This window comes from Rissa tridactyla, chromosome 13 (genome assembly GCF_028500815.1).
Source record: "Rissa tridactyla isolate bRisTri1 chromosome 13, bRisTri1.patW.cur.20221130, whole genome shotgun sequence".
Lineage (NCBI taxonomy): Eukaryota > Metazoa > Chordata > Aves > Charadriiformes > Laridae > Rissa > Rissa tridactyla.
The window spans coordinates 4120660-4146725 of NC_071478.1; the positions used below are offsets into that span (position 1 = coordinate 4120660).

Below are 26066 nucleotides of genomic sequence, written 5' to 3' on the forward strand. Positions count from 1 at the left end.
CAGTGACACAGGCTTTAGCCTAATCACAACAACACAGATACCAGGCTACGGTTACGACCCACACCAAAGCCAAACAGCTTTTTCATTATTGCAACTGAGGTATCGATATCACACAAGCAGAACAGGCCGATGCTCCGACACCAGCACTCATCGCCCCCACCCCGACACCAGACGAGAGCACGGCCGGGCCGGTGGCCACGCATCCCGCTGGGAGATGAAGGAGCCACGAGCTGGGGGCGATGGGACGAGCCACGCGAGCGGAGGCTGGAGGAACACAGAGCATCACACACACAACAGGAAGGCTACCACGGCGTGCGTGAGACTAGTGAGAAAGAGGAACAGTCAGAGGGTAACTATTGCTTGACAAAGTTACACACCAGGACAACTCAACGACCCCTCTCCCCCATGCCCGCCCCCCCCCCAAAAAAAAAAAAAAAAAAATGACACAAAGGAAGTGAATACAAAAGATCTGGGTTAGTTTTCGGGTGGAGGCGAGGAGCGGGCGCAGAGGATGCTTGGAGGAGGCAGGAGAGCGTTGCTGCCCTGGGACCAGAGACGTGTAGCAAGGCGTGACTGCGCTGGAAGACGGACATCGGAGATCTACAGGGGCTTGGCAGAGGACGGGCCATTTGGGGAGGTTCGGGCAGCGGCTCCCTTTAATCACTGGCAACGTGGTTCTCGTTTTGGAGGGTGTGCCAGCGTTCAATCTTCTTGTCCTTGTTCTTCAAACATTCATACCAGTGTTTCAAGCGCTCCCCCTTAGCCGTAATGCCGAGCTGACAGCCGCCTGCAAGAAAAGGAGAAGAGTCATCATATTCGGAGATGATGCTGATATTCCAGTGAACCATCTCCGTGGGGACAAACCCCACGTTTGGGGCATTTCTCTCCACTTCCTGCATTTCAAGTGTAGCGGAAACAACTAGAGCTGCTCTGCCTGCACAGAAGACCCCATGGGATGCTGGAGATAGGGTGGTACAGGGGGCAATACTGTATTTCACGGCCTGATACAAGCACCCGAAGAACCTGCGTGGTCCCACCTCAAAGCTCAGCCTGGGCTTCCTCACAGGGCAGGCGACCTGCGCATCCCTCCCGTACAGCGAGCACTATATCGGGCACCAAAACCGCACCCCAGAGCGCAGAGACTTGCGGCTCACCAATGTAATCATTCGATTTTCCGATGTCGTAATCCCAGACGGAAATGTCCAGTGACTTCTTGGCCAGATCGCTGTGTTTGATATCATAGAAGAACTCCTGCAGAAGGAGAACACCCGCATCACCCCGAGCATGCCAGGAAAATGCACCCAGAAAACTGCAGTTGCAAGTGATCTCTCTGTACGGCCTGAATTCAAAATCCAGGATGTTTAACACACACTAACGAGGACAAATGCTCCTTCCACGCAGCTCCCAGGACCACAGCACGCTGCACAGGCCCATAAGCTGACCTCACCCTTTGTATCTAAGCGAGCACTTTGTGGGTGTCCCATCAAGGCAGCCCCAGCCATGGGACCCCCCAGGGATGCTCATCCTCACCCACGTCCCCGGCTGGGGTGACACGGAACCGGCAGCAGGGAGGTTTTGGTGTGTACGGTGCTGCCCGGCACCGAAATGGTGAGATCTCCCATGGCAAAGTCATTCCTAAAATATTCCCAGGTGCAGAAGGGGGAAAAGCAGGCTGAGCGAGGAACCAAACCTCAGGGAGTTTGTCTTCCACTTCCTTCGCACGACATTGTAATTGGCTAAGTTGATTTAATAATAATAAAAATTAGATCTGCGCTTACCTCGTTAAACTCAGGATTCAATGTTTTCTTCTTAATCTGTGTCTTGTGCTTGGCCTTTTTTCCCATGTCGGGTTTCAGCCAACTGGGGGCAACAGAAAACAGCTCAAAAACTCAAGTGCAAGAAGAGCGTGAGATTATAAGCTTAAAAAAAGTGAGGTTTGGGGCTAGAAAAAGAGACAACTGAAGATATTTAAGGAAGAGAAACGGGTTAGCCAGGTCTCCCTTCCCACCTTCTGAAATTATCTAACATAAATGTAAAATGAGTAAAATCCTGGGTAATTTTTTATTTTCTCCCTTGGATTGCCAGACGAGACATGGGAAACCACAAAGATCTGCTTTGCGCAGAGCGCCGAGCTCGGCAGAAACCTTTCTGGGGGAGCATCTCTTGCTCAGAGCAGCTGGGCAGCGCCCAGAGCCCAGAAAGCCGCGCGCAGCCTGGGCGCCCTTCCAGACCACGCACCCGGGACAAGCCTTCTTTCCCCGAGCCACGCTAAAAGAAACGGTCGTAGATGTTTTACGGAGCAAAAGCGGGTGAACTCTGCGTTCTGCTGGGGAGAAAGAAGCCTGCCGAGGCCGGCAGCGTGGAATAGCTGAAACAAGTCAGGGAATATGGAAAATGAGCAGCTGGGATGGTCACCAGCAGATGGAGGCAATTGCACGGCTGGTCACCGAGCCTGGCCACTGGAAAACCCAGCCAAGAATGCGTGAGAGATTGGGAAAAAAAGAAAAAAAAGCTAAAAATAGCCCATTTTAATACCGTGTTTAATAGCCCATGTTTAATACCACACAGACAAGTGTGCTCAGACAAGGTAAGTTCACCGGCAGAACGTGGGAAAAATTAGGTTTTGAGTTCCGTAGCCTGGCTGCAGACTCAGAACTAAATCGTAGAGTTGGCATTAATTAGATCTGCCTTGGAAGCTGATTTGAAAATGGAAAGCCACCGTCTTCTGTTTGTGGGAATGGAAAATATAAAAAAAAAATAAATAAAGAGAGAGAGCGAGGAGCAAAACTACCCAGTTGCACTCAGCTACAAAAAGATGTGCAAAATGTTCAACACGAGAGTTATTGAATGAGTTTTAGGGAGAACAGAGGTTTTTTTCCGAGGGCAAGGAGAAAACAGTAATGAAAACCGCAACAAGGAACGACTGCAGGGTCCTCTCCGTGTCACAGTTTATGAGATTCGAGTTAAAATGATCTCACTCCCCCCTGTTCGCAGGAGCCACCCGACGAGCACGGCTCCCCCATCGCCCGCCTCCACTGCCGAAGGCGCCGATGGGTGCTCTGCCGCTCGAGGAGACCCGCTCCCTGCCGCAGCACGGCATCGCCGGCACGAACCTCACGAACACCATCGTCCGTATTAATTAAGCCAATTTATCTGCAGTGGAGACGTGGCACGGGACAGGGACAGGCACAGCAGGACGCATCCCTGGGCTCCTTGTCACACACAGAGGGACATCAAGCCACCCCCTGTCCTGCAGCCATGACGGGTCAGAGCTGGGGAGAAGGATCTCTTGTCCTCCAGCTCTGCAATTACAGGGTTGGGTCTCGGCGTTTGGGAACCTACAGGGAGTGGATGGACCTGAGGGCTGGGTCAGTCTCACCCAGCTTCAGCCATAGCAGGGGCACTCCAGCAGAGCGTTCCCACCTTGCACAGGCATCACCGAGTCCCGCAAGAGGTCTCAAGGTGCTTGGGAAACACTCTCCTCTCTCCGGTGGTTTTGGAAGGAGCTCTCAGAGCATCAGCTACTGCCCAAGGACAGTGGATGGCTCCATGACCACGTGTTACCGCACTACGCCAGCCCCAGCTCTTCACTTACAGCTTAACGAAAGGGTCTGAGTATCCGTTGGCATCCATGGCTGCTAGATGCACGCAGCGTACGATGCCCACGATCAAGCCGCCCTGCTGGGTGCTGTACATGAGGGACACGAGGATCTTCCCACGCTCCTCCACATCCCCGCCACGATCTACCTGCAAGAGGAAGCGACCAGAGATGGGGACACGGGGACTGAGCAAGGAAGATGGTCAACTGCAGAGCAGCTGAGACAAGATGGATGCAAGGAAACCTTGTATCCCCACAAGGGGGGAAAAACGGGGCTCATACATGAGAGATGACAGGTGAAATTACATGGAGCGTGTTGTCCTCCAAGGACTCTTACCTCCTCTTCATACAGTGCCATCCCACGGGATGAGCCAGTCGTTCCAGCACGCTTCATCTTGGATGGGGAAGGGAAAAAGAGAGACTGCCATGAGCGACCACAGCTGGGAGAGGCACCATCCTGCTGCAAAAACACCCCCAGGAGCCCAGCCCAGCTCTTTCACTGGCCTCTGGAGTGGAAGGAGGCTCAGGCACATTCATCTGCTCCATCAACCTCCATCTCACCCACAGCACGGGGGAGCAGAGCTCAGGGATGGAGCAACCTGCCATCTCCTCCACAGTGACATACATCAGCACAGGCTGGCAACGCCAGCAGATCTACGGCCACCAGGGAGGTCCCTGGAGTCACTTCCCCTGGATTCCCACCACGCTTTTATCTCCTGGCCTTGACATTTCACATCAGCCCAGACATGGGTGGGAATCCAACTCCTAAAGGTGCCGGTGAAGTCAGACACCCGCAGCCCTCGGCTGGTTCCAGCTCCAAGCTCACCACCAGCTCCACATTTGTTAGCAACATCATCATTAAAGGTAGCAGAAAGACATTGCACAGAGACTCACTGGTATTACTCTCTCCAAGCAGATGTTGAAGTTCTTTTTCTGATTGGCTTTGAGTTTTTTCAAGGAAACCCTAGTTTCTCCAATAAACTCATTGTGGCCAAATTTATCTTCATCACACACGGAGATCCTGAAGGGAACAGGAAAGGTGAGCATCAGCCAGGCTGGAGCAGTACCTGACACCGGAGCACAAAACCACCACTGCTGAGGGGTGGACAAAGCAAAGCACCATCTACCTGGCTCTCCTCTGGCCAAAAGCAGGCAGAAAACAGAACTTGTTTTGCCAGAAAAATCAACATTTTTAATATGTGCTCTGCAATGGGGCAAGAAACCAAAAGGTAGAAGTTTCTGTAGGAAGGAAACGCCAAGAATTTTAGAGACGTCTAAATATTTGGGTGGGACACTGTCAAATCATGCACAGATATGCAATACACAAATGTCTATGCTGGCAAGAATAATAATAATAATAATGCCAATAATTTAATACTAAATGACAGGGTCAAAATGCCTTTCTTTCTCTTTTTAAAAAGGACCACCAAAATTAGCATGTTGATGGGAAGGATGCTGATTTTGATAAAAAAACGCATTTCCAGGTGCTCTATCAACACCTGCACTTTGCTGCCGGTGCCCTCCTGGGGAAGGCTGGCTTGGGATGCTCCGTGCAAGGAGACCCACGGTCCCCATCCCACCACACCGGGGGACACCCCAGCTCCTCTGCTTGCCTGAGTGTTTTCCTTTGCATGTCCTCATCTGTGATGCCGTGGTACACCAGGGTCTCGTTCCACACCGGGTTACGGGTGTTGCGCAGAGTCTTCGTCCTCAGCTTATTTGACTGTGGCATCAAAACAAAACAGGGCACAATTACTCCTCCCCACCTAAATTTAGGCTCCTGGCAGAGGAGTGTAAATCGGACGCTCCATCACTTCTGGCTCGCAAGAGGTGGTTTGACTGGGGCACGGAGGACTCTGCAGGGCGTCACCGCTGCCTGCTGAGGCTGTCGCGCTGGCGAGCCATCAACTCCAGGTGAGCATCACCGACTCGACAAGGTGGACCTTCATGCAAGCACTGGGGACTCTGTCACCTGCAGTGGCCAGGGCATCCTTCACTGCCCGGCTTTCTTCACTGCCAGGGGTCTACTCCCTCAAGGGCACTTGTACAAGAAAGAGTTGGACAGACCGTTGCGGGGCTTGGGTAATGGCTCTCGTGGTCTAAAGGAGATGACAGCTTGGGAAATGAGGAGCTCTGTCACTTGTTCACATGTTTTTCCACAAACACATGGGCACAATGAAAAATTAAAAGGAAGATCAGCAAACAAGGGAACAATAGAAATCAAAGCAGTTCCCAAGACCACGACACCTCGATTTACTCTGCAGACAAGGTGGCCAGGAAGTCCCCGCACATAAAGTAGACCCGTAAATATCAATCCAATGGTTTTATTATCAGTTTTCCCCCTTGCTTTACACTTAGTTCCTCTGAGCAAAACCCTGCCGCAGGAAAGAGCTGCTCCCGAGCAAGGATCCAGCACCCCTCAGGCACCGTGGTGGTGGCCATCCCTTCCTCAAAGGTTTCCCTATCGAGATCAGCTTAGCTGGGCTGGGGAGTGAGATTTCCAGGGTTTTCCTGGGTGGGGGGGGGAGGGGGCAGTTTACTCAGAGTTTATTCGATGGCTATTTCTTCACAGCTCTAATGAGAACATGCTGCAGCTTCAAAGCAAACGGATCTTTCAAACTCCGGTAATAATTAGATTTGGTGTCAGATGTTCTGCGATGCATTAGGAGTGTCACCTCCTCCGGAGCTCCCTTCCATCCTGAGCAGATCCCTGCCTGTGGGATGAGCTGTTCCTTGGGTACGGGAGAACATCTGCAAGCATCATCGCTTTTCAGAGATACCTCCCGGGTGAAATAGCAGCAGCGAGCGACTGCGCGGAGAAATCAAGGGGAGGGAGCCTGACGCAGGGAAGGGACCCTGGGGGGCTTTGAGAAACCTCTGCTCCATCCTCAGCCCAAAACGCCCTCAAAACCAGGCAAAGACGCACCTTGCTGGCTCCAGGCAAGAGGTGCAGCTTGACGTAGGGATCCGCCAGGCCGTTTGAGTCCATTGGTTTTAAGCCCTGAAAGATAATAAAGAAAACACGGTGCAGGAATCCTCCTTAAGCAGAGCCAGGGATGAGAAAAAGCTACCCATGACGCAGCTCAGTAAAGAGAAAATGTGTTCAGCGAGCCAAGAGCTTCGCGCTCTGCCCTGAGACAGATCAGACCCACTGGAGGAAAAGCCCCACAGAATTCTCCTTCCCAGCCAGGAGCAACGGTGCCAGCCCGGGCTGGGTGTCCCGGTGGAGCAGCCTCTTCCAGCACCCACACCGCTTCCATCCCACCGCACTGGGGACACTGTGATCCAGCTGGACTTAAATCGGTGAAAGAAGGAGGGGAAAAAGAGAGGACTGCTTACTTTGGCCTTGATGAGGGTGCAGTGCAGCGAGCTGTTCTCCTGGTCGTAGAGCAGGCTGAACTCCAGCGCTCCCAGCGTAGCTGACAGCGGAGGGGGGAGAGAGGAGGTGGAAACAGGACCCGGTTAAAACCCCAGCCAATAACTGCTTCATCAGCCCTGATGAGTAATAATTAGAAAAGATCTGCGGTTCAAATGTAAAGCCAAAAGTGGGAAAAGCATGTGGGTCTGTGCCAGCATTGGCCAAAGTACCACGCACAAATCCAGCCAGATTGACGAGCTCTGGTCATCAAAGCTTTACGGAGGTGGAGCTCCCAGGGTACAAGGAGGGCACCTGGGGCTCCGGAGCTGACTTTAATATTCCCACGCAAAGGAGGATGTAACGGTACAAACCCTTCTCTGGGCACAGCTCAGGGCAGCAATGGCACCCCAGGAACACCCTGAGAAGGTGTTTCAGCTCGGGTGGCCAGCATCTCCTCCCAAGGCTTGGGGCTCAGCGTTTGGCCCCCATTTTGACTTGTTGGAGACCAGCTCACGCTTCTCTTCACGTGTTCACCAGAAAAAGGTCACGGGGACGAAGAGTGAGCACAGAACCTCAGCTGGGTCCACCTGCTCCTATCTGAGCACAATTTCTGCACCCGCTCCTGGCCGGAGAAGCTCTTCCCATCCTGGGAAGAGGCTGGAGAGGTGAAGCACTGCCCGGCCATGGACACTCACCCTTCACACAGCAAATTCCCTTTTTGGGGAGCAAATAACTGAACACCAACATCTCATGGCATAAAGGTACTGCAGGCACGAAGCCGTTCCTACAGAGGAGTCCAGCGGTGTTTCTCGCAGCGGAGGACGCTCTGATGGAAAGAGGCAGCCGCCTTCGGGACTCAAATGGGAAAATCGCGTGAGCACAGAGCCCACACCAGCACACCTCGGAGCTGAGTCATTTGGTGCAAAACCGACTGCAGATCCCACAAGCTGTGCTGAAACGGCTGAGCGGGGCCAGCCTGCGAGACCCTGCCCCAGCTCCGAGCCCCGCAGGGAAGCGGATTCCCCGAGGGCTCTCCCTGCCAGAGACCCACGACCTTACGGTGCGAGTCACACTCGCGCAACACCCACCTCCTCAAATTCCCAGCTTTCCCAAAGAAACCACTCCCTCCCCTCCAGTCATCCCAGCTACATACTGCCTTCATCAGAGTCGTAGCTGTTGGCGTCCTCCTCCTCTTCCTCCTGGGGGGGCTGCCGCAGCGGGGCACTGGGTGCCGGCGAGATGGCGGGGGGCTGCGGGAAGGTGGGGGGCTGCCGAGCTGGCCTCTCCTCTCTGGCGGGGGGCACGGCGTAGCCCCCTCCTCGCTCCTCCCTGGCAGCAGCACGGGCCGGCTCCGGGGGTCCCAGTGGTGGGCTCGCTGCTGGAGGAACCCCGTTAGTGCCCGGCACGCTTTGCCCCCCCAGCCCCTCGCAGGTGGCTGAATTTTACCTTGTCTTTCCGGGAACCGGCCAGCTGCCCCAGGACCCGGTCTTCCCACTGCCGGCGGAGCTGGGAACAGACGCAGCATTACTGGGGCATCCGTCTGAGTGATGCTCTCCGTCCCTCTCCCACCCCAGCACTAGCACTGCCCCGAGCAGGGGGGTCTGTGCCCATGGCAGGACATCGGAATGTCCCCCCCGCAGGGACCGAGCATCCTGGCCACATCCCCATTGCATCCTACCTGTGGGTGCTGCTGGACCGGGCCCAGGAGCGGGGCCGGCAGCGGCTGGCGGGGGCGGCCGTTGGGCTTGCAGGGAGTTGGTCCTCTTCACGCCTGCAAGGAAAGGGGACAATTAGCAACGGCATTTCGGGCCCCAGGGGTTTTGTCTGCGTTGTGGAGGGGGTTACAGTCGGAATGGGCCAGGGAAAGGCATCTGGAGGCAGCGGAGAGAGGTTTGGTTGATGGATGGAGGTGGTGTGCGTTGAGACAGCGGCTCAGCCCCGCACGCTTTTGGGGCCAGCGGTGCGGGGAACGGGTGCAGCCCGGGCTGGAGCAGGGAGCATTTCACTAGGGGGACCCCGTGCCGCGCCGATCCGCCTGCAAGAGAGGGAGACGCAGGAGAGGTGGAAGAAGGAGGACGGATGTGGTTGCCGCCAGGAGCTGGTCTGAGCTGGGAGGTGAACAAACCCGTGAGCATCGCTGCGATGCCCATCACACCCCCGTCCTCCTGCCCATCACATCCCCATCCTCCCGCATGCCCGACCGGCAGCAATATCCCCGGATCAGCACCGCACTGCATCCCCCCGGGCTGCACACACATCCCGAGGCAGCGATGAGGCACGGGTGCACCCTCGCAAGGGTTATCCACCCAAAAATGAATAAAAACACCATCTCCCCATGGCAGAAGCCCGGGCAGCCCTGAATGCCCCTCTCCAGCTATTACCCGACTATCTGGCCATTGAACATTCCCTTCTTTCCCAAGGAATTAAAGAGGACTTGGACGTTTTCCAGCCACTTTCAGCTTCACCAACTAAATTTGCAAGCTCAGCTCCTAGATGAAAAGCAGTCTCCGCAAGTGCCTTTCCCCTTCTGGAGGCACCTGGGGAGGATTCGGGCCCTGCCGAACGCTGTCAGCCACCCCTTCGTACCACAGCCATTTACAACAGCTCGGAGCACATCAAATTTTCATGAAACAAGAAACGACATCCCCAGCCAGGCGCCCACCAGCAAAGCACGGGCTTCCACAGGCAGGGCTGGCTCCTGCCTGCTCCTTCGTCAGCACTTTGTCGTGAAATATAGTTTTACTTAGGGTCCCGACTCGGTTGCGTTTCATCTCTGCTTAAAATTAGCCCGGTAAGCACTGAGCCTACTCCTTCTTCCACCTGCAGCTCTCACACCATGCATGGGCCTTCTCAAATTCGTGTCCTTCCTGGGCCATAAAACGCCCCTTTGCGAGGAAATGTATGGCAGGATCCTTCCTCCCATCCCTGCATACAGGGGAAGGGATGGGGATCCCCCTCGATGCCTCCCCCTGGTCCCACCAACACCCTGGACCACCCCATCAGCAAACCCCACGGAGCAGTGTAAAACAGCGGGCGAGCGGCGCAGGAAGCAGGCACCGGTGCTCTGCCACGTGAAATCCCCCAGCATCGCTTCGTGCTGCACGTCGAGCGGAAACAACCCTCATACGGCTGCCGGCTTCGTGACCCCCAGCCCTCCCCTTCCAAGCACACAGAAGCACGCAGGAGAGCGGCTCTCACCGGGGCTCCTGCTGACCCCGCTCTCGGCAGCGTAGTCGCGGCTATCCATGTCCCCACCGGTGTCTTCACTGCCCTCGGCCGGCTTGCGGCCAGGCGCTGCGTAGCTGCCCCGGGCAGCCGCCGTCGCATCGCTGCCTGCAGGGAGAGCGATAAAGGCAGCAGTGAGGTTTACACCCCGATCGCCCGTCCATCCACAAAGCTGGCCCCGAGAGGAGCCGCTCGGGTGATGCCCAGCCGGGGTGTCAGCACGAAGAGGATGAGGATGGGTATGGCCACCGCGGCATCACCCCCAGCGCATGGGGGACTGCCAGCCATCCGGCACCCGCGGGGCAGTAGGAGGGCTCTGCACCATCAAACCTGCACACAGTGGTCAGCAAAGCCCAAAGGACACGGCAAACCACGGGGACACCAGGAGAGATGAGAACCCCGCTGGAAAACAAGGCCAGAGGCATCCATCAGCCAGTCCTCAGCACCCATCAAACCCTTAATGCCATTAGAGCTCCGCAGGCCCCAGGACGGGGGCATCATATTTTCTTTTTGCTGATCATCTTCCATTTATTAGAGAGACAGCGGTGACAGCTGCCTTTGCCTCTTGCTTCCATCCACCCAGCAGCAGCCGTCCCAGTGGATAAATCCCAGCCGCGCGCGCCAGGGTGCCAAGATGCTCCGCCGTGATAAATTGCAACCCGCGGATGAGATGGAAAAGGTCTTGGCGCTCACCTGGCTTGTGCCGGAGACACCAGATATAAATCTTTGCTGTGACATAAATGGGATGTTTATCCTTGGCTGGGCTCTCAGGGTCGCCGGGCACAAGGAGAAAGCAAAACGCAACAGATTGCGGATGGGAGAAAGGAAGGGGCGGGGGGGGGGGGTGTGTAAAAATGCCACGATGCTGAAAAGGAGGGAGGAGGGAAAATGAGCATCCACAACCAGGAGCGTTGTGGTGCAGAAATAGCGATGCAATAAATAATTTTCCAAGGGAGCTTTAGGAAAAACCACGGGCATGTCGCGAGCATGCTGATCACCGGGAGGGATGTGTGGAGCCTGACAAACCCTCCCCGACTCGCAGGTGAGCTGGCGGCTTCATAAAAGCAGCCTGTTGTGGGTCCGGGAAGCTTAACGGCACCAGCTACCGTTGCGATTAAATAGTCTTAATTAAGTGGTTTCCCCAACTGCTGCTGCGTGGGAAGATGAGGATCATCACTCAGCACCACCCGGCTGGGCACAGCCCTGCCAAGGCCCAGCTGGAGCCCCCCCCCCCCCCGCCGGCACTACGAGCTGTAGCACAGGTTGTGGTTGAGCCTGGGTGGCCTCCCATGGGTACCCCAGCCTGTGCACCCCCCCATGGGTACCCCAGCCTGTGTACCCCTCCATGGGTACCCCGCCATGGGGCTCACCCCGACACCACCACCCAGACACGTAGGATGTGTCCCCATGGGGAGCGGTGCTGCAGGGCTGGGGGGAGCATGGTTCGGCACAAGGCTGTGCCACCCGCCCTGCCCGCAGCCCACCCTGCGCGCAGCAAAGCCCCAGGCGGCCGCAACTGGGAAATCAATCAAACGCGGCCCCGGGAACCAGCCATTAAAACCTCCTGCGCACCGACGGCCATCTGCCAGCTGGGTCATCGCTGCCCCGACAGACCCCGGGCTGAAGGAAGGGTGGGATGGAGGGGACCGCACCGGGGGAGGTGGGTGTTGAGTCCTCAGCCCTCTGTGCAGCCGAGGAAGTGGAGAGGAAGAGGAGGGTTTGCAGCCACTGGGCCGCTCCCAGCCTGGTCATCACCCAGCCGGGAGCAGGCAGTGCTGGAGGGGAATCAAGGAATCTCATCGCCTCGATGCTCCCATGCCAAACGGGGAAAGCGGGGGCTGTTACTCAAAATTAACTCCCAGTGACGCGGCCGGTCTGGGAGCACCCCCAACCACAGCTCCTGCCGGTGCTGGCAGCAGAGTCGGGGGGATGCGGGTCTAGGGCAGCGCAGGGCATACACGGGATTAGAACGAGGAGCCCCGGGGAGGAAGATGGCTTCACCCCTGTAAGTGGGAGGCACTGATTGCTGCTGCTTAAACGCAGCCCCCTGGGTCGGCATCGCTATTAAACACACCGATGCAGGCAGAGCTTTGGGGGACTGGGAGTGCTGGAGGGGACAAGGTATAATCATAATAACCATCCTCCCGCATCCTCACCCTGCTCCGGTACCCACGCATGGCACAAGCCTGAGCACAGGAGCTTTGATGGGGGAAACCCGACGTGGCCAGAGCAGAGAGCTCAGCTGCTCCATCCCTCACCAACATGCGCAAGCCCCCCACGAGCCTCCTAAAGTTTCCACGGGAGGTTTTCTAAGGACTGCCATTAAATAACCAGAAAAACACCCGTCAATCAGCAGCAGGAAACGCCACCTACGGAGGCAATTCTGCTCAGCGCTCTAAATTGCAGCGTTTCAGCCCAGGCGTGTGCAGTAGGTGGGGAAGCCCCAGAATAACTCGGTCCCCGCGCGCGGTGGGTGGTGGCAGCAGCAAGAAGAGGTTCTGCCACTGCAGCATCCCGCGGGAAAACACCGTGGGGAAAGGAGGGAGGGAGAGAGGGGGCTCAGCACAGGTGGCACCGAGGCAGCGGCACAGGGGAGGGTGTGAACGCCGGTGCTTACCGTCAGGGTCCTGCTCGGCCGGGGGCCCAGCATCCGCCTGGCCTTGGGGGGCACAAACAGAGCAAGAAGCGGTGAAGCTGGAGCCCACCTGCCCCGCCAATGCCAACCCGGGCTGTGCTGCCACTCTTTCCCCAGGTTTCCTTTTTTATTCTTATTTTTCCTAGGTTTCTGCATCGCCGCGTTCATCCCCAGACACTGCCCAAACCCCTGGCCGGGCGCCCCAGACCCCCACCCAGGGCTGTTTGGGCTTGAGGGTGTCCCTGGAAAACCCGCCCATCCTGACTCGGACAGCCTGGAAAAAGGCTCAGCGGGTAGGGAGGGCAGCAAGGAGGGCGATTGCTGCTGCCTTTAGAAAACAGGCAGCAGCTACACGACTGCTCTGGATGCTTTTTGCTGGGGCTCGCCCTTGCAAACGACGGGGAGGAGACCCAACGCCTCGCTGGCGGGACCCCTCGCACCGAGGGAGGGGGTGGCACCTACCTCGGGCGGGTGCGCGGGAGGGCAGTTTCGGGTCCTGGGCGGGCGGCTCCGGTGGGCTGGGCTCGCTGGGGGCTTGGGGTCCCTTGTTCTTGCTGACGGGCATCGGCTGGGGCAGCACTTGCTTGGGCAAACCCTTGAAGAACCAGGCGCCGGAGCGCTTCCACACCTGGGGGGGTGCAGGCAGTGGGGTGGCACCCATGTCCTGGGGGGGATGCCGGGTGCAGACCTGGCAGCCTTCACACACACACACACGCCCCCCGCATCACCGGGGTCTGCCTCCAGCAGGCAACACCGAGGATGTGCATCCACAGATCCCCCAGTGATCCCACAGCCCCTCCTGCTAATTAATTAAACTTCGGTGTTCGCAGACTGTAGGTGGCGGGGAGCTGACCTCTGGCCACCACAGCCTCTTCAACCCCAAGGACTTTGTTTTTTGGTGGGGGGAAAAGAAAAAAAAAATAAATAAAAAAATAAGGCATTTTATCTAGAAAACAAGATCATCTTTCAAGAACTCAAATAGCTGGGCAAGGTTTAATGGTGCTGGGGGACAGGCTGAAGAGTCCCTGGGAGCATCCCCTGGTCTGGAGCTGGTCCTACCCCAGACGTCTGGGGTGGGGACAGTGCACGGGGTGAAACCAAAGGGAGGGACCGCGTCCCCGATCCGGCAGGAGGAACACAGGGGGCTGCCACGCTCACCTCCCGCTGCTCGCTGCAGATCTTGCAGAGCCAGATGGCGTGGGGCCGGCTGTTGGTGGTCTCCACCCCGCACTTGGTGCAGACGTTCTGCAGAGAAAGCAAAGCGCCGGGTGGCAGCAGAGACGCCGAGGCCACCCAAAGGTCCCACCGCCCCAGCACTGCCCCTCGGGAGCGTGAGGTTAATGAGAGACGGATAATGGGAGACTTAATGAGAGCTCTCCCAGCACAAATACGGATGATTGCAGAAACCCCCAGGGACGTCCCGTTGAGCCACAAGCGGAGGGATGTGGGCAACCAAAACACGCGCCGGAAGACCGAGGTGGCCATTTCCACACTGGGGGGGGGATGTGTGGGTCCGGGGGACTGCGCCCAGCAGCGGGTCGCAGGGAGATGCCTCACCTTCTTGCAGTCCTCGCAGACGACGCAGGCGGATCCCCGCGGCCCCAGCTGCTCCCCGCAGAGGATGCAGCGGTTCACCCCGTCCCCCAGCACGCTGCGGCGCATGTCCTCCAGCCGCGTCATGAGCCGCCTGGGCAGAAAGGGGACGGGGCATGTCAGGAAAGGCACGGTGCGGCCTGGGATGCGGGGGTCCCGCTCCCAAGGGGTGGCTGCTGCCGTTGGTCCAGCTGCTCCTTCCCAAAGAAGCTGTGGATGCCCCTTCCATGGAAACATTCAAGGCCAGGTTGGATGGGGCTTTGAGCAACCTGGTCTGGTGGGACCCGCCCATGGCAGGGGGTTGGAACTAGGTGATCTTTAAGGTCCCTTCCAACCCATCCCATTCTATGGTTCCCACAGAGCCTCTCCTCTTCCAGCTATGGGAACGCAACCAGGGGAAGAGACACATCCCAGGGGATGTGTCAGAGTATTATATTCCCCTATAGCTTTCTATCACACAACTATTAACTTCCACTGACACTGCCAGAGAGCGGACACCGGCCCCAGCTCCCACATACACACACGTGCATGAGCGCCATCCAAGTGGGCACCTTCGCACAAAGTGGTTTGGCATCAGCGAAACGGCTTTTTCCCCCCACACACAAATGGAAAGCTTTCCAGCCGGTCCCAGCGACTGCCTGTGGAAGAGCTGCGAGAGGAGATCTTGGAAGGGCTCTGGCGGGAGGACTGAATGAATTAATTAGTTTTCTCATTTTCTAAGAAAAAAAATGGCATATCATTTACTTTATGGAAATTCTTAGCCCTTGGAGTAAAAGGCAAAAAGCCCACTGGAGGACAGGCTATAAAAACACATCTGTTTACTGCAAAGGTAAAAAAAAAATCCCCAGTTAAGCAACTTCAATCGACAAAAGCAGTTTGCAAAGCAGGAGCAGGAGCGAGCTGCCTGCCGAGCATCCGAGAGCTGGCAGCGAGTGCTATGCTCAGTTAACCCAGAATCCTGGCCCTAAAAATAGCACCAGAAGGGAAAAAGGATGCATTATTTATGTCATTCAGCAAGGAGGGAGAAGGAATGGAGAGGAGGAGGAGACCCAAGCCCACCGGCGGGAGCAGCAGCCCCCCCCTCACCCGTGGGGCTTCCATCACTCCCATGGCAGCCTGACCCAAATCTGACAACGCTGCTAACACGGCGTGCCGTAAAAAAAAAAAAAAAAAACAAAAAACATCCGACGTTTAAAAGACATTTTCCCACATGCCTGATGACAGCTTCAGATTTATGGCGGCTCGGCTGCCAGCACCTCTGAAGCGCTCATAAACATTAGATGAGCTCTCCTCCACCTAGGGTGCCTCCGCGGCTGGTCGCTGGACGGCCGGCAGCCCGTGGACAAGCAACGGTGTTGTTGTACGCGGGTGCTTCATAAAGGAAGAGCAGCAAGAGAGGAAAAAAAAAAAAATAAAGCATCGTGGAACATGCAACCTATGACAGTTCATAGAACGCCCCCTTGGAAACTCGCTGCCATCAACAGCGGCATCTCGAAGGACTTCATCAGCCACCGAGTGAGGCCCAAAAGACGCGGCTCCGTGATTCAGCGTATGTTATCCAACCCAAGCCACGTTATTACAACATCTCATTCAGGTGGAAGACATCAACCCATCAGCAACTTTCCCTCTCCTCCCCACGCAGGGGCTAATCTCCGCGGGCTCAAGCACGCTGCTGCTGCGGAGATGCCTCCTGATGGTTATTAATGAACCCGCAGCCCATTCCCAGCAAGGAGACGGGAAAGCCGGGCTGGGATCTGCCAGCGGAGCCAGACGGAGCCAGCAGTGGGGAGAAATCACCCTGTTCACAGCGACGGTGTCACCAGACAGCAGATGGGCGAGCTCGCAAGTTCCTCCAGTCTTCGTCGCCTGAAGTTTGGGCGGCGGCATGACCACGGGGCTCTCTAAATACAGCAGTTCTGGTTCTCACCCTCAGCCAGTTTGTTTCCTGAACAAACCCGGTTTTGTTGAAAAATTACATCCTCGGCGCGCAGCGGGGTGCTTTAATGCCTTTCCACTTTGCTCTTAATGGGGAAACTAACTCCCTGCTCCGGCTTTATTCCCCGAGAGCTGTGGCTGCCCACCCCTGCCCTTGAGCATCTGCTCTCTGCTTTGCAGGTGATCCACAGGCGATTTCTTCCTACAGAATAAGCCAGCTGCTACAGCTACCATCCACCCTCGGCGCCTTCCCAACCTCCGCGGCCGATACACCCTGCTGCAAACACCGATTCCCAGGGATTTTGAGAGAGCTGCATCATCCCATAAACACCTGGCCAGCAACGAGCCGTTTTCCAATTAAAACCTGGAAACTGGCCGTTCCTAAAACACTTCTTATTCAAAATAAATGAATCCCACCACAGTTGTTACCAGCCCACCGCCCACCACGTGCACCGTGGGGTCCCCACCAAGAGCCCCCGACAGCAAATAACCAACAACATTCAGCTCCTGTCGCAGCGCATTGCTCCCACCCGGGGAGGGAAAACATTTTGGGGGCAAAACCTTTCTTTTTCCTAGCAGCGAAGCGCATTACAAGCCCACATTTTCCCCTCAGTTCCCCGCCCTGTGCTGCAAGAGCTCTGCTCCAAGAGAAGCGGCTTCCAGTTAGAAATCTGCAAGCCCAAACAAACTTATTATAGAAACTAGAACAAATGGCACAATCAAAGGAGAAAAAAAAAGAAAAAAAAAAAGCCTTCGCATGTCAAGAGATTCATTATTTAGCTGCAAAATCTTTCCCAGTCTCTCATTTACCAGAAGCGGCTCCTTAAGAGGTTGTTTTTTTTTTTTTTAAACCAGTGGAAGAGCTGCAGCAGCCAGTACACACACCTGCAGCACCAGTTTCAAGCAAAGCACTTTTGCCTAATTAAAACATCCATTCCAGCTGGAAAAATTGGGCTTCCCCCCCGGCCCCCCAGCCTATTCAAACACTGCCATGAGAGGACTGTATAGAGTCCTGGTGTGCGCCAGGCAGAAAGAGAGCAGGAGCTGGGAAAGGGGGTACCACAGCAGCACCCACAGGCTGGGAAGCTCCTGATTAAGGTGAGAACTGGGAGCAAAAAACCCAGGTTTCTCTTCGACTTCATCCAGCATCACCCTACGCACATGCTGGACCCCCATGTACAGGCTCTTTGCCCACCGATAACCAGAGGGATGCCCCACTCTTACGCAGGTAGCGGTCAGGAATGAGCTTTCTGCCTTCCCAAAAGCTTTTCCCTTCCCTCTCCCCTAGGTATCATTTCGTTTCTCATTTTTATTGCACGTCAACCAGCCATCCAATTCATCACTCTGCCCTGCATGTCTCGGGGACTCCAGCAACATCTTCCTCACCGTTATGCGCACTTCAGAGCGCCCAGCCCTCTGGCCTCTGTAAAGACTAACTTCAAAGAGCAGGAAATATGCTTCAAACTGTTAAAACAGGGTAAAAAAAAAAAAAACAAACCAAACCACACACATACACAAAAAAAACCCCAAAAAACACCCAAGAGAGGAGTAATTGAAGCCGGTGGCTTGGAGCTGGCTAAGCCCGGCACCCAGGAGCATCGCCGCTCCCGGAGCCAGCCCTGCGGAGAGGGAGACCATCCATCATCCGCCAAAGAAATATGTATTAGTCACTGATGGGAGCAAGATACGAGAACCGGGCGGTATGCTATATCCGAAATGCTTAACAGGCACCCGAGATGATAACGGCAATAAAACAGTCCCCTGATAATATAATATCTGCCTGGCCCCATAAATACAAGTTTGGGAGAGAAAAGCCAGCAGCCGCGGGGCAGCGAGGGCTGGTGGGGGACCTGCCCTGCCGGGAGGAAGGCTGGCCTCGGGAGGAAGACCTGCAAGCACCTCCCGGGATTTCAGGCAGGCGGAGGGTCCCACCGCGATGCAGCCAAGGCTGAGGGACCAGCTCAGGCCAGGCTGAATCCCAGACAGGACAGAAACCCGCAGTGCTACGGCACCCGCGTTTTCTCTTGCGCTACGACCAGAGAGGGGCAGCGAGTCCCTGCCATTAAGAGCTGATGAACTCGGGGAAACAAGACTGAAGAGCGCAAGAGTTTGTTGTGTTTAAATATTCATTGCCGCTCTGCCGAAATGAATGGCTGATGACGTGCCTAATGGGTTTTTAACCGCCTGGTGGAGGACGTTTTAATGCGGCAGGCAACAAAAGTGCTGCGCAGGGGTGGGAGAAGGACCCGACCTGCGAGGAAGGGCCCGATCCAGGGCACCGAGGAAGGGCCCGATCCGGGGCACCACACGGGAACCGGCGGGGACGGACTCGGCCATCACTTACGTGGCAAAAAGAAATCAAAGTAAAGCACAAAGGAGGTCACAAAGCACCTCCAGAATTAAGCACTGACTTGGCTCCGTGGGGAAATCATGTGCCTTAAAGGGCTGAATATTAAATTAAGGCTAATTTTAATGGTCTAAAATAGACAAGAAAAGAAGCCAAGCTACAGATTAAAGAAAACATAATTAAAATCAGGATGAAATATTAGAAGTAATTTTCTTCCCTTACAAGTGCACAGGTAACTAAAGGTAAGGCATCATTTGCGCTTTTACAGGTCGACTTTCAAAGCTCGTCCTCGCTATGGGGGGAAGATGCCCACGGAGGCCAGGGGGATTCACGCACTTCAAAATATCCCAGCCCCTGCTACTGCATCACTGCGGGTGCTTGCTGCCTCCTGGGATGTGTTACAGGAGGGTTGTTAGTTTGCAGTTTCATCCCACTCTCAAAAATAAGAGAGGAGGGTTGGTGGTTTTTTTGGGCGGCAGGGGAACAAAACCAAAACCCCACAAAAATTCAGGAAGCGCGGGAGCTGTCTTCTGGCCATGAATCAACCTTGTCTCTTCTAGAAGTTGGCACCTCAGGAGAGATTTCTGCCTGCCTCCAGCAACTACCCTGCCCTTCCCGGCCCCTATTTTTATTTTTGTGTTGTCTGAACACGAGGAAGAAAATAAGAGACTGTGGTCCCCAGAGAGCATCCCTGCTGCTGGCCACCAAGGTTAATGACTTAATCCCCTGTGACTTCAGCCATCTGCTCCAGCATTATGCATGTGTCATCCCAGCAATAAGCAGCCAAATTAAAATGCAATCCTGCCTGATAGCTGGTGCTCTCGGAGGAAAGGTGAGGGGCTGTGACCCACGGGGAGACAGTCAAACCATCGCACTTTTAGAGGGGACCGGAGGGAAGGGAATAGCTGCGCCCAGGCACGGCCAGATCCAGGAGCCATGTGTCATGTCACCCTGGGAGAACCGGCTCTGTACCACAAGGCGTTCTCCAGAAATGGCAATTTCTGACTTTGGATGGTTTAAGATATTTCCTTTGATGCCGAGAGCACGATGGACCTCATTAGGCAGCAGAGCAGACTTGGTGGGTTACTGATGGCACCCAATTATAGGTGCATAATGGAGCCAGTTAGTGCCTGCAGGTGCTCCCACGTCAGCTGGGAGGAACAGGCTCCTTGTGCATCACGGCTGGAGCACCACCACCACCAGAGCATCACCACCACCACCAGAGCATCACCACCACCACCAGAGCATCACCACCACCACCAGAGCATCACCACTGCAGCAGGAGACAGCACAGAACCACTGCAGGGAACCCCTGAGCACAAGCCCAGGCCAAGCAGAGAGGGAGAAGGGACAGGAATGGATCCATCCCTCCACAGGTCCGCTTCGCCCTCCGAGCCCTTTGCCCACCAGCTTTCAGCCCCTCTGCCCCAAACTGACCCAAAGGATTATCCTAATCCCCAGGCAGTTGTAAAGTCCTCCGTCGACTCACACCCAACGAGCTCTCGCTGTATCGCTGTTTAAGATGATTTCAGCTCCTATTATCCTTCTCAGTGCTATGAGACAATGACCCAGCCAAAAAAAAAAAAAAAACCAAAACGCAAACAGACACCAAAGTGTCCCTGTCCTACAATCCTCATCAGCATCCCGAGCACGTATCCTGCGGGCCTCCATCCACCCCAGCTGCTAAAAATACTCTTTCACTAGATTAATTTGAGCTGGATTTGACATGAAGCCCAATTCCACAAACACCTTCTCAACGAGCAGCATCGATTTGTTCCCACCCTGTCCTGGCCGGCTGAGGTAAGATGCTTGTGGGACGGCGGATGCGGGAGAGGGGATAGGAGAGGGCGGGAGAAGATGGATGGGCACTAAATCAGAGGGACTCTGAGGCACGAGGAGGTGCATCTGTGGCCAGCACCCAGCTGTAGACTCCGTGATTGCTCAGACATGACCCGTGAAGCTCAAATCCACCCCCTCAAACACATCCACTTACTAAGACAACTCCAAGGATTTACCGCACGTTCCCTCTTTGGAAGGGGCATTCACTTCATGTAAGCTATTCCTTATATTCACCAAAACCAGGTTTTTAATGGATCTCCCTCCCCCCCCCCCCACCTTACAGGAATATAAAATCCCAGAAAACTGCAGAAAATCAGGCTTTCCAGGAGCAATTCCCTAGAGCAGCCTGTCCGGCCGAGGGACGCCGTCACAACCGCAGCATCCCCCGCCACAGGCCAGCCTGGCAAACCCGGATTATTTTGTAATATAAGGAGCTATCCTGGATAACGTCCGAGCAGCTTCCCAACGCTTGACTCTGTACGAGACCGATACGGACGCTTGTCCCATATTTCTGTAGCTGCACATCCTACAGCTCTCGTCGCGCAAGCCAACAAACACAAAGGAGCTGGCAGGGCTCCCGCGACGCCTACACGCGGCAGGGAAATCAGCTGCGACTGCACATCCGCCAGCCTTCCCCTGCTCCGCTCCCAGTACGGCACCCAGTCTCCCCCCCCTCGCCCAGCTTTTTCATGAATGAGAAACCTCCTCTGACTCGGCTAACGGAGGGAGAAGAAAAAAAAAAAAAAAAAAGAGAAAAAAAAAAAGGGGGAGAGTTTCTGCAGGAATGCACAATGCAAAAGAAAAAAATATATATAAATAAATAAAAATATCTCTCCCCCACTGCTAAAGTTCATTTAAGCATAATCCAAAGCGCGTCGCATTTGAGACTAATTCCCGCACCAGGCTGCAAATGGGCAAAGCGGGGGAAATGCTGTTTTCCAAGCACTTTTCGGGAACGAATCACCCCCCCCGTTCATAGCTACTTTCCCCTGGTTTCTGCTGGAAAGCTGGGAGGAGAAAGTGTCGCGCATTGTAACGTGAGGCGGTGCCGGCCGGGAGCCACCCCGCGCCCACGGGACCAGCACATCCCCGGGGCACACGCCGAGCCCCGGCCAGCACCAACAGTCACCGTCGAGGTGATACCTGCCTACGCTGCTCACAGACCCGCTCCTAACAAAATATTCCTAAAAACGAGTAAATAAATCCACCCCTTCGGAGGCCACGGGCTGCAGCCACCGAGGAAGACGGCCCGCCGCAGCTGGAGCGCCCCGTGCCTGCGTCGCAGACGCACACCCAATATTTAAGGGTTATTAAGCAGCCGGGGCGATGGATTTAAGCTCCGTGGGTGCGGGCAGGTCCTCTCCGCGTTTCACCAAGCGGCTGCCCCGCAGGACCACGCGCCTTTTTGCTGAGCAAAGCTGTCCCCAAGCTACGGGAGGGACTTTGACGGTCTCCGAGGCAGCGGAGAGCACGGCTCCTGCCTGGGCCTGAGTGCTTTCTCTGCAAGTTGGAGGAGACGAGGAGGGAAAGAAAAAAAAAAAAAAAAAAAAGGCGGCAGTTGATGCTTAAGCTCAGCAAGAATAAACTGCTCCTCTGTAATGAAAAAAGGCATGACGCCTGACAAACGGGATTATGGAGATCCCCTCCGGAAAACCATCCCCAGCACAGCAAGTCGATACCTAATTAGCAGCATTACTTCGCCTGGCACCTTTGCCCAGGCAGGGTAGAGATACAGGAAAAGCAAACACAGGCACTTCTTGCCCTCTGCTCCGCGCCGGGCGCGTCGGCACCAGGGATGCTCCCAGCGCCCACCAGCCATCGTGGGTACCCCACCACGGATGCAGCTGGGGCAGCGCCAGCCCCCAGAGGAGCTGGTCCCAACGCGTGGCCAGCCCCGAGACGGGGCATCACTCAGCCCTGTTCAGCTCGTTTCTGGCTGGCAGGAGGGATCAACCGCCAGGAGATGTGGCTGGAGGGGGTGATGGATCCATCCGTGTTCCCGAAACAAGACAAAACCCCTTTTGGTGAGCCATGGCTTTGCCCGTGCTGACGGGAGCTGGGGCTCAGGTCTGGGCAAGCAGCAGCAGCTTCGCTCCCTGAAACGAGATGTTATTAATGATCCCTTCTGGCCTAAAATATAAAATAAAATAAATGGAAAAAAAAAAAAAAAATCAATGAGACGATAAATTCTTGGTCCAGAACACAGCGGCACACCGAGCAGCTCCCTCCCCTGCTTACAGGTTCCTCCTGGCCAAGGACCAACGCCAGCTCAAAAAGATCCCCCGCAGGCTCCCTTTCAGGAGAAACACTGCAGTGCAGTAGCTGCTGGCCAGGAAAGCAGCCAAGCGAGAGCTCTCCCCCGTGCCGTGCTTCGGGCTGGGCTGGCCACTACAGGCTCGGGGTCCCTCCCGTCCCACCGGCATGGTGGTACCGGTGCCACCACGCTGCCTTACCCGATGCGCTCCTGCTCCATCTCCTCCATCTTCTCGGCCCGGGCGATGACTCGGTTGATGATCTCCTTCTCCTCGTCCGTCAGCTCCTCGCCCTTGCGTTGCCGGTCGGGCTGGCCCCCCCGCGCCGCCCAGCTGGCGGGGAGCCTGCGGGGGAGAGTCGGGGCTTCGTCCACAGGTCATGCGTGGGCAGGCACATGTGTGGGGGCAATCACATGTGTGTGGGGGCAATCGCCAGGCACCAACTCCCAAGCCCAGGGGAGAAGGGGTACGGCACCCCCCCACCCTCTATTCCAGCAGGACGCCTGCAAACAGCCCCCGGCCAGCAGGTGGGAGCTCTTATACCCATTTTGGGAGGGGGGGTCCTATGGAGACACTTGTTTTATATGGAGAAAACCAACTTCCTTTTAAAAATATTTCCATGTTAAGCATTAACTGACACAGCTAATTCCGCACCCCACTATCCGACGGGTAACGCCGGGTTTGCCAGCGAGCTGCGGTGCTGGGGCAATGGCCGCAGGAGCGGGCGGTTTTTTTTGGGTATATTTCATCAAACGTGGGAGTTCTTCCCTCTCCTAACATCATTTCCAAGGATCCTTTCGCACAGCGAGCGCAGCCTGGCCATCAGGCAGCTTTAACCTGGTGACACGGTAACGGCTGCCACTCAGCCCTGCAAATTAGCAGGCGGCAGAGGGGCAACGCTAATGAAGGACACAAAAGGGAAAACACCCCTCCTCCCCCCATCCTACCCATCTAAAGACCTTTCCAGGCTCTTCTGCCCCTGGGCTGAGCAGACCCGCATGGTTATAAACTTTAAAATGTATTAAAGCCCTATGCAACACTTCCCAAAGTGAACTGGTTTTTTCTTGCATCCAGGGCAAGGGCTTTCCTGTTCTCTCAAGGCCATTAGGAGTAGCAGGTAAAGAGCAATAGGACAAAAAAAAGCCAAGCGAGATACTTACTGCTCCTTCTCGCTGCTGGGAGGCACAGGGAAAGAGAGGGAAGAAGGATTAGGGGAGAAAAGGGACGAGGAGAGCTCGGCCCGGGCGCAGCCAGCGCTCTCCCCACCTTGGGGGCGACGGTCCCCGACAGCACACCCCGTTCCACCAGCTGTCCCCGCTGCTCCTCCAAAGCGGCGCAGAGGGGCGAGCTCCGAACACGAGCTTCGCCCAGCCCCTGCATCCTCCGGGCACCCAAAACCAGCTCCCATCCATGGGTGCTGCCACCACCCATCCAGCCGGGACGGAGACCTGCCATGCGGTGGGATGCATCCAGACAGACAGATGGGGCTCCCGGTCAGCACGGAGGTACGTGCACACCCGGGGGTCCGTCCCCACCACCTTTCTTCAGGGGGTTTAGGAGGCAACACGGCAAAATATCCCCATCCAACTGGTGCAAACCCAATTCCCAGTGTCCCCAGAGGAGGAAACGGGATGGCTGTGCCCGCGTTGCCTCCCACCCCCAGGGACTCCCCTCCCTCCCGCAACAGCAGCATCCCTGTGTCCCCGGCTCCCTCCTCTCACCTGGCCTGGAGAGACATGGTCCTGTCGCTGGGGCACATCCACCGGTCAGAGCTGCCGCCCACCACCGCGTCGGTCATCACCCGCTGCCGAGGGGACGCGGGGACATGCGGAGCGAGTCTGGGCACACCGGTGCTCCGCCGACAAGTGCCGAGAGTCCCTTTGCCTGTCTGCCCGTGCTCTCAGATAGCAGCGATGCTGACAAAGGTAACCTGGTGCTTTCAGCCAGGCTGTAGGGGAAAAAAAAAAAAAAAACAAAACAAACGAAAAACACAAAATCACGTTGGGCAGGGATCTATTTTTTGCCTTAAGAGGAGTGGGAGAGAAACAGGAATGTCACTTTAGTCGCTGTCTCAATACCATGCACGAGACGCAGGAGCCCACAGCCACCACCCTCCCAGGAGGGCGACACAGCCGCGCTCAGTGCGGAGGTAATTAATGAGATACCCGACCTCACATTAATTATGAGGCCTCAGAGCTGAGAGGGAAGAGGATGTTTCTGTTTCAGAGAGAAATCCACAAACTAGGAAACTTTTCCCCCTAAACCCAGCACGTCTCGCTGTCCTCCCCCAAAGCACAACCCCTCCGCAACAAAACTCCTCTTTTTTTCATTTTTGTTTACTAAAGTTTTTGCAAAATGAAAGCCGGAGAAGCACTGGCGGAAGATGCGGCAACAGGACCTGAACACAATCTTCCGTCTCCTCATTTCCAAAAGAGTCAAAGGCAGGGACCTCTTCAAACCCTCCTCCTTTCAGCAGAGCTGACAATTTTCATTAAAAAAAGATGTAAAATTCAGAGCCTGAGTGCTAATTTATTCCCACTTTCTGGGGATGTTTTACCCTTCCACCCACTGCCCCTACTCACTGCATTGGGATGAGGATTGGACGGCAAAGCCCAACCTGATGCCAACCGGCATCGCCCACGCCGCACGGATGGACCCATCCATCCCATCACCTCTTCTGGGGGAAAACCCATGCTTTTACACCGGGGAACGCCGCAGGTATCCAAGGACAGGACCCATCCTCCTGCGCAGCCCCCCATCCCTGCCCGGCCCGTGGGGTGCCGGGGGATGCTGCGATTACGCTGCGAGTCACTGTCACACCTGGACCCATCTAGGGATGGTCCCCAAGAGCAGTGGGTGCAGCTTGTGGGTCCACGGACGGCATCGCCCACGAGGCATCGCTTGCGGAGGGAAAAGCTCAGGTCGAACCCCCCTTTACAGTCATTAAGGTAGAAATAAAAGAGAAAAGGCAATCCATCCACGAAGGGGTTGGCTTTGCTGCAACACTAATAAGAGCGCAAGGCACGGAGGACGATACGACTCACCCCTTCTCTAGGGCCCCCCCACCGATGGGGAAGTTTTTGTGAGCTCAACTATTTCCCCCATCCGCGCATTTTTCCCCATCATCCGTCTCCTCTGCGGAGCCGCCATGGGGTACCCGCTGGGATCCCCCCGGCAGCGGCAGCCTCCCGCCTGCATCGCTTGCAGCACCTGCATTTGAATTGCCTTCTCCTGCCTGCAGCAGAACTTGGGGGGGGGGGAAACCAAAAACCCACCAAAAAACC

At 55.8% G+C, this 26066-nt stretch overlaps 1 protein-coding gene across 1 annotated transcript; it reads right to left on the bottom strand.

The window, feature by feature from the left end:
- Positions 1–656: 656 nt before the first annotated feature.
- RPH3A (rabphilin 3A) lies at positions 657–24580 on the bottom strand. Its single transcript, XM_054219329.1, has 20 exons — positions 24504–24580; positions 23943–23957; positions 22984–23127; positions 14374–14503; positions 13975–14061; positions 13279–13444; positions 12799–12840; positions 10155–10289; positions 8635–8727; positions 8403–8462; positions 8110–8331; positions 6938–7017; positions 6525–6599; positions 5212–5321; positions 4493–4619; positions 3936–3992; positions 3596–3747; positions 1779–1860; positions 1155–1251; positions 657–787 (listed from the first exon to the last, which is right to left on the bottom strand). Exons 1-20 carry the CDS (start codon positions 24578–24580, stop codon positions 657–659), a joined length of 2082 nt encoding a protein of 693 aa, XP_054075304.1.
- Between the last annotated feature and the right edge of the window lie 1486 nt (positions 24581–26066).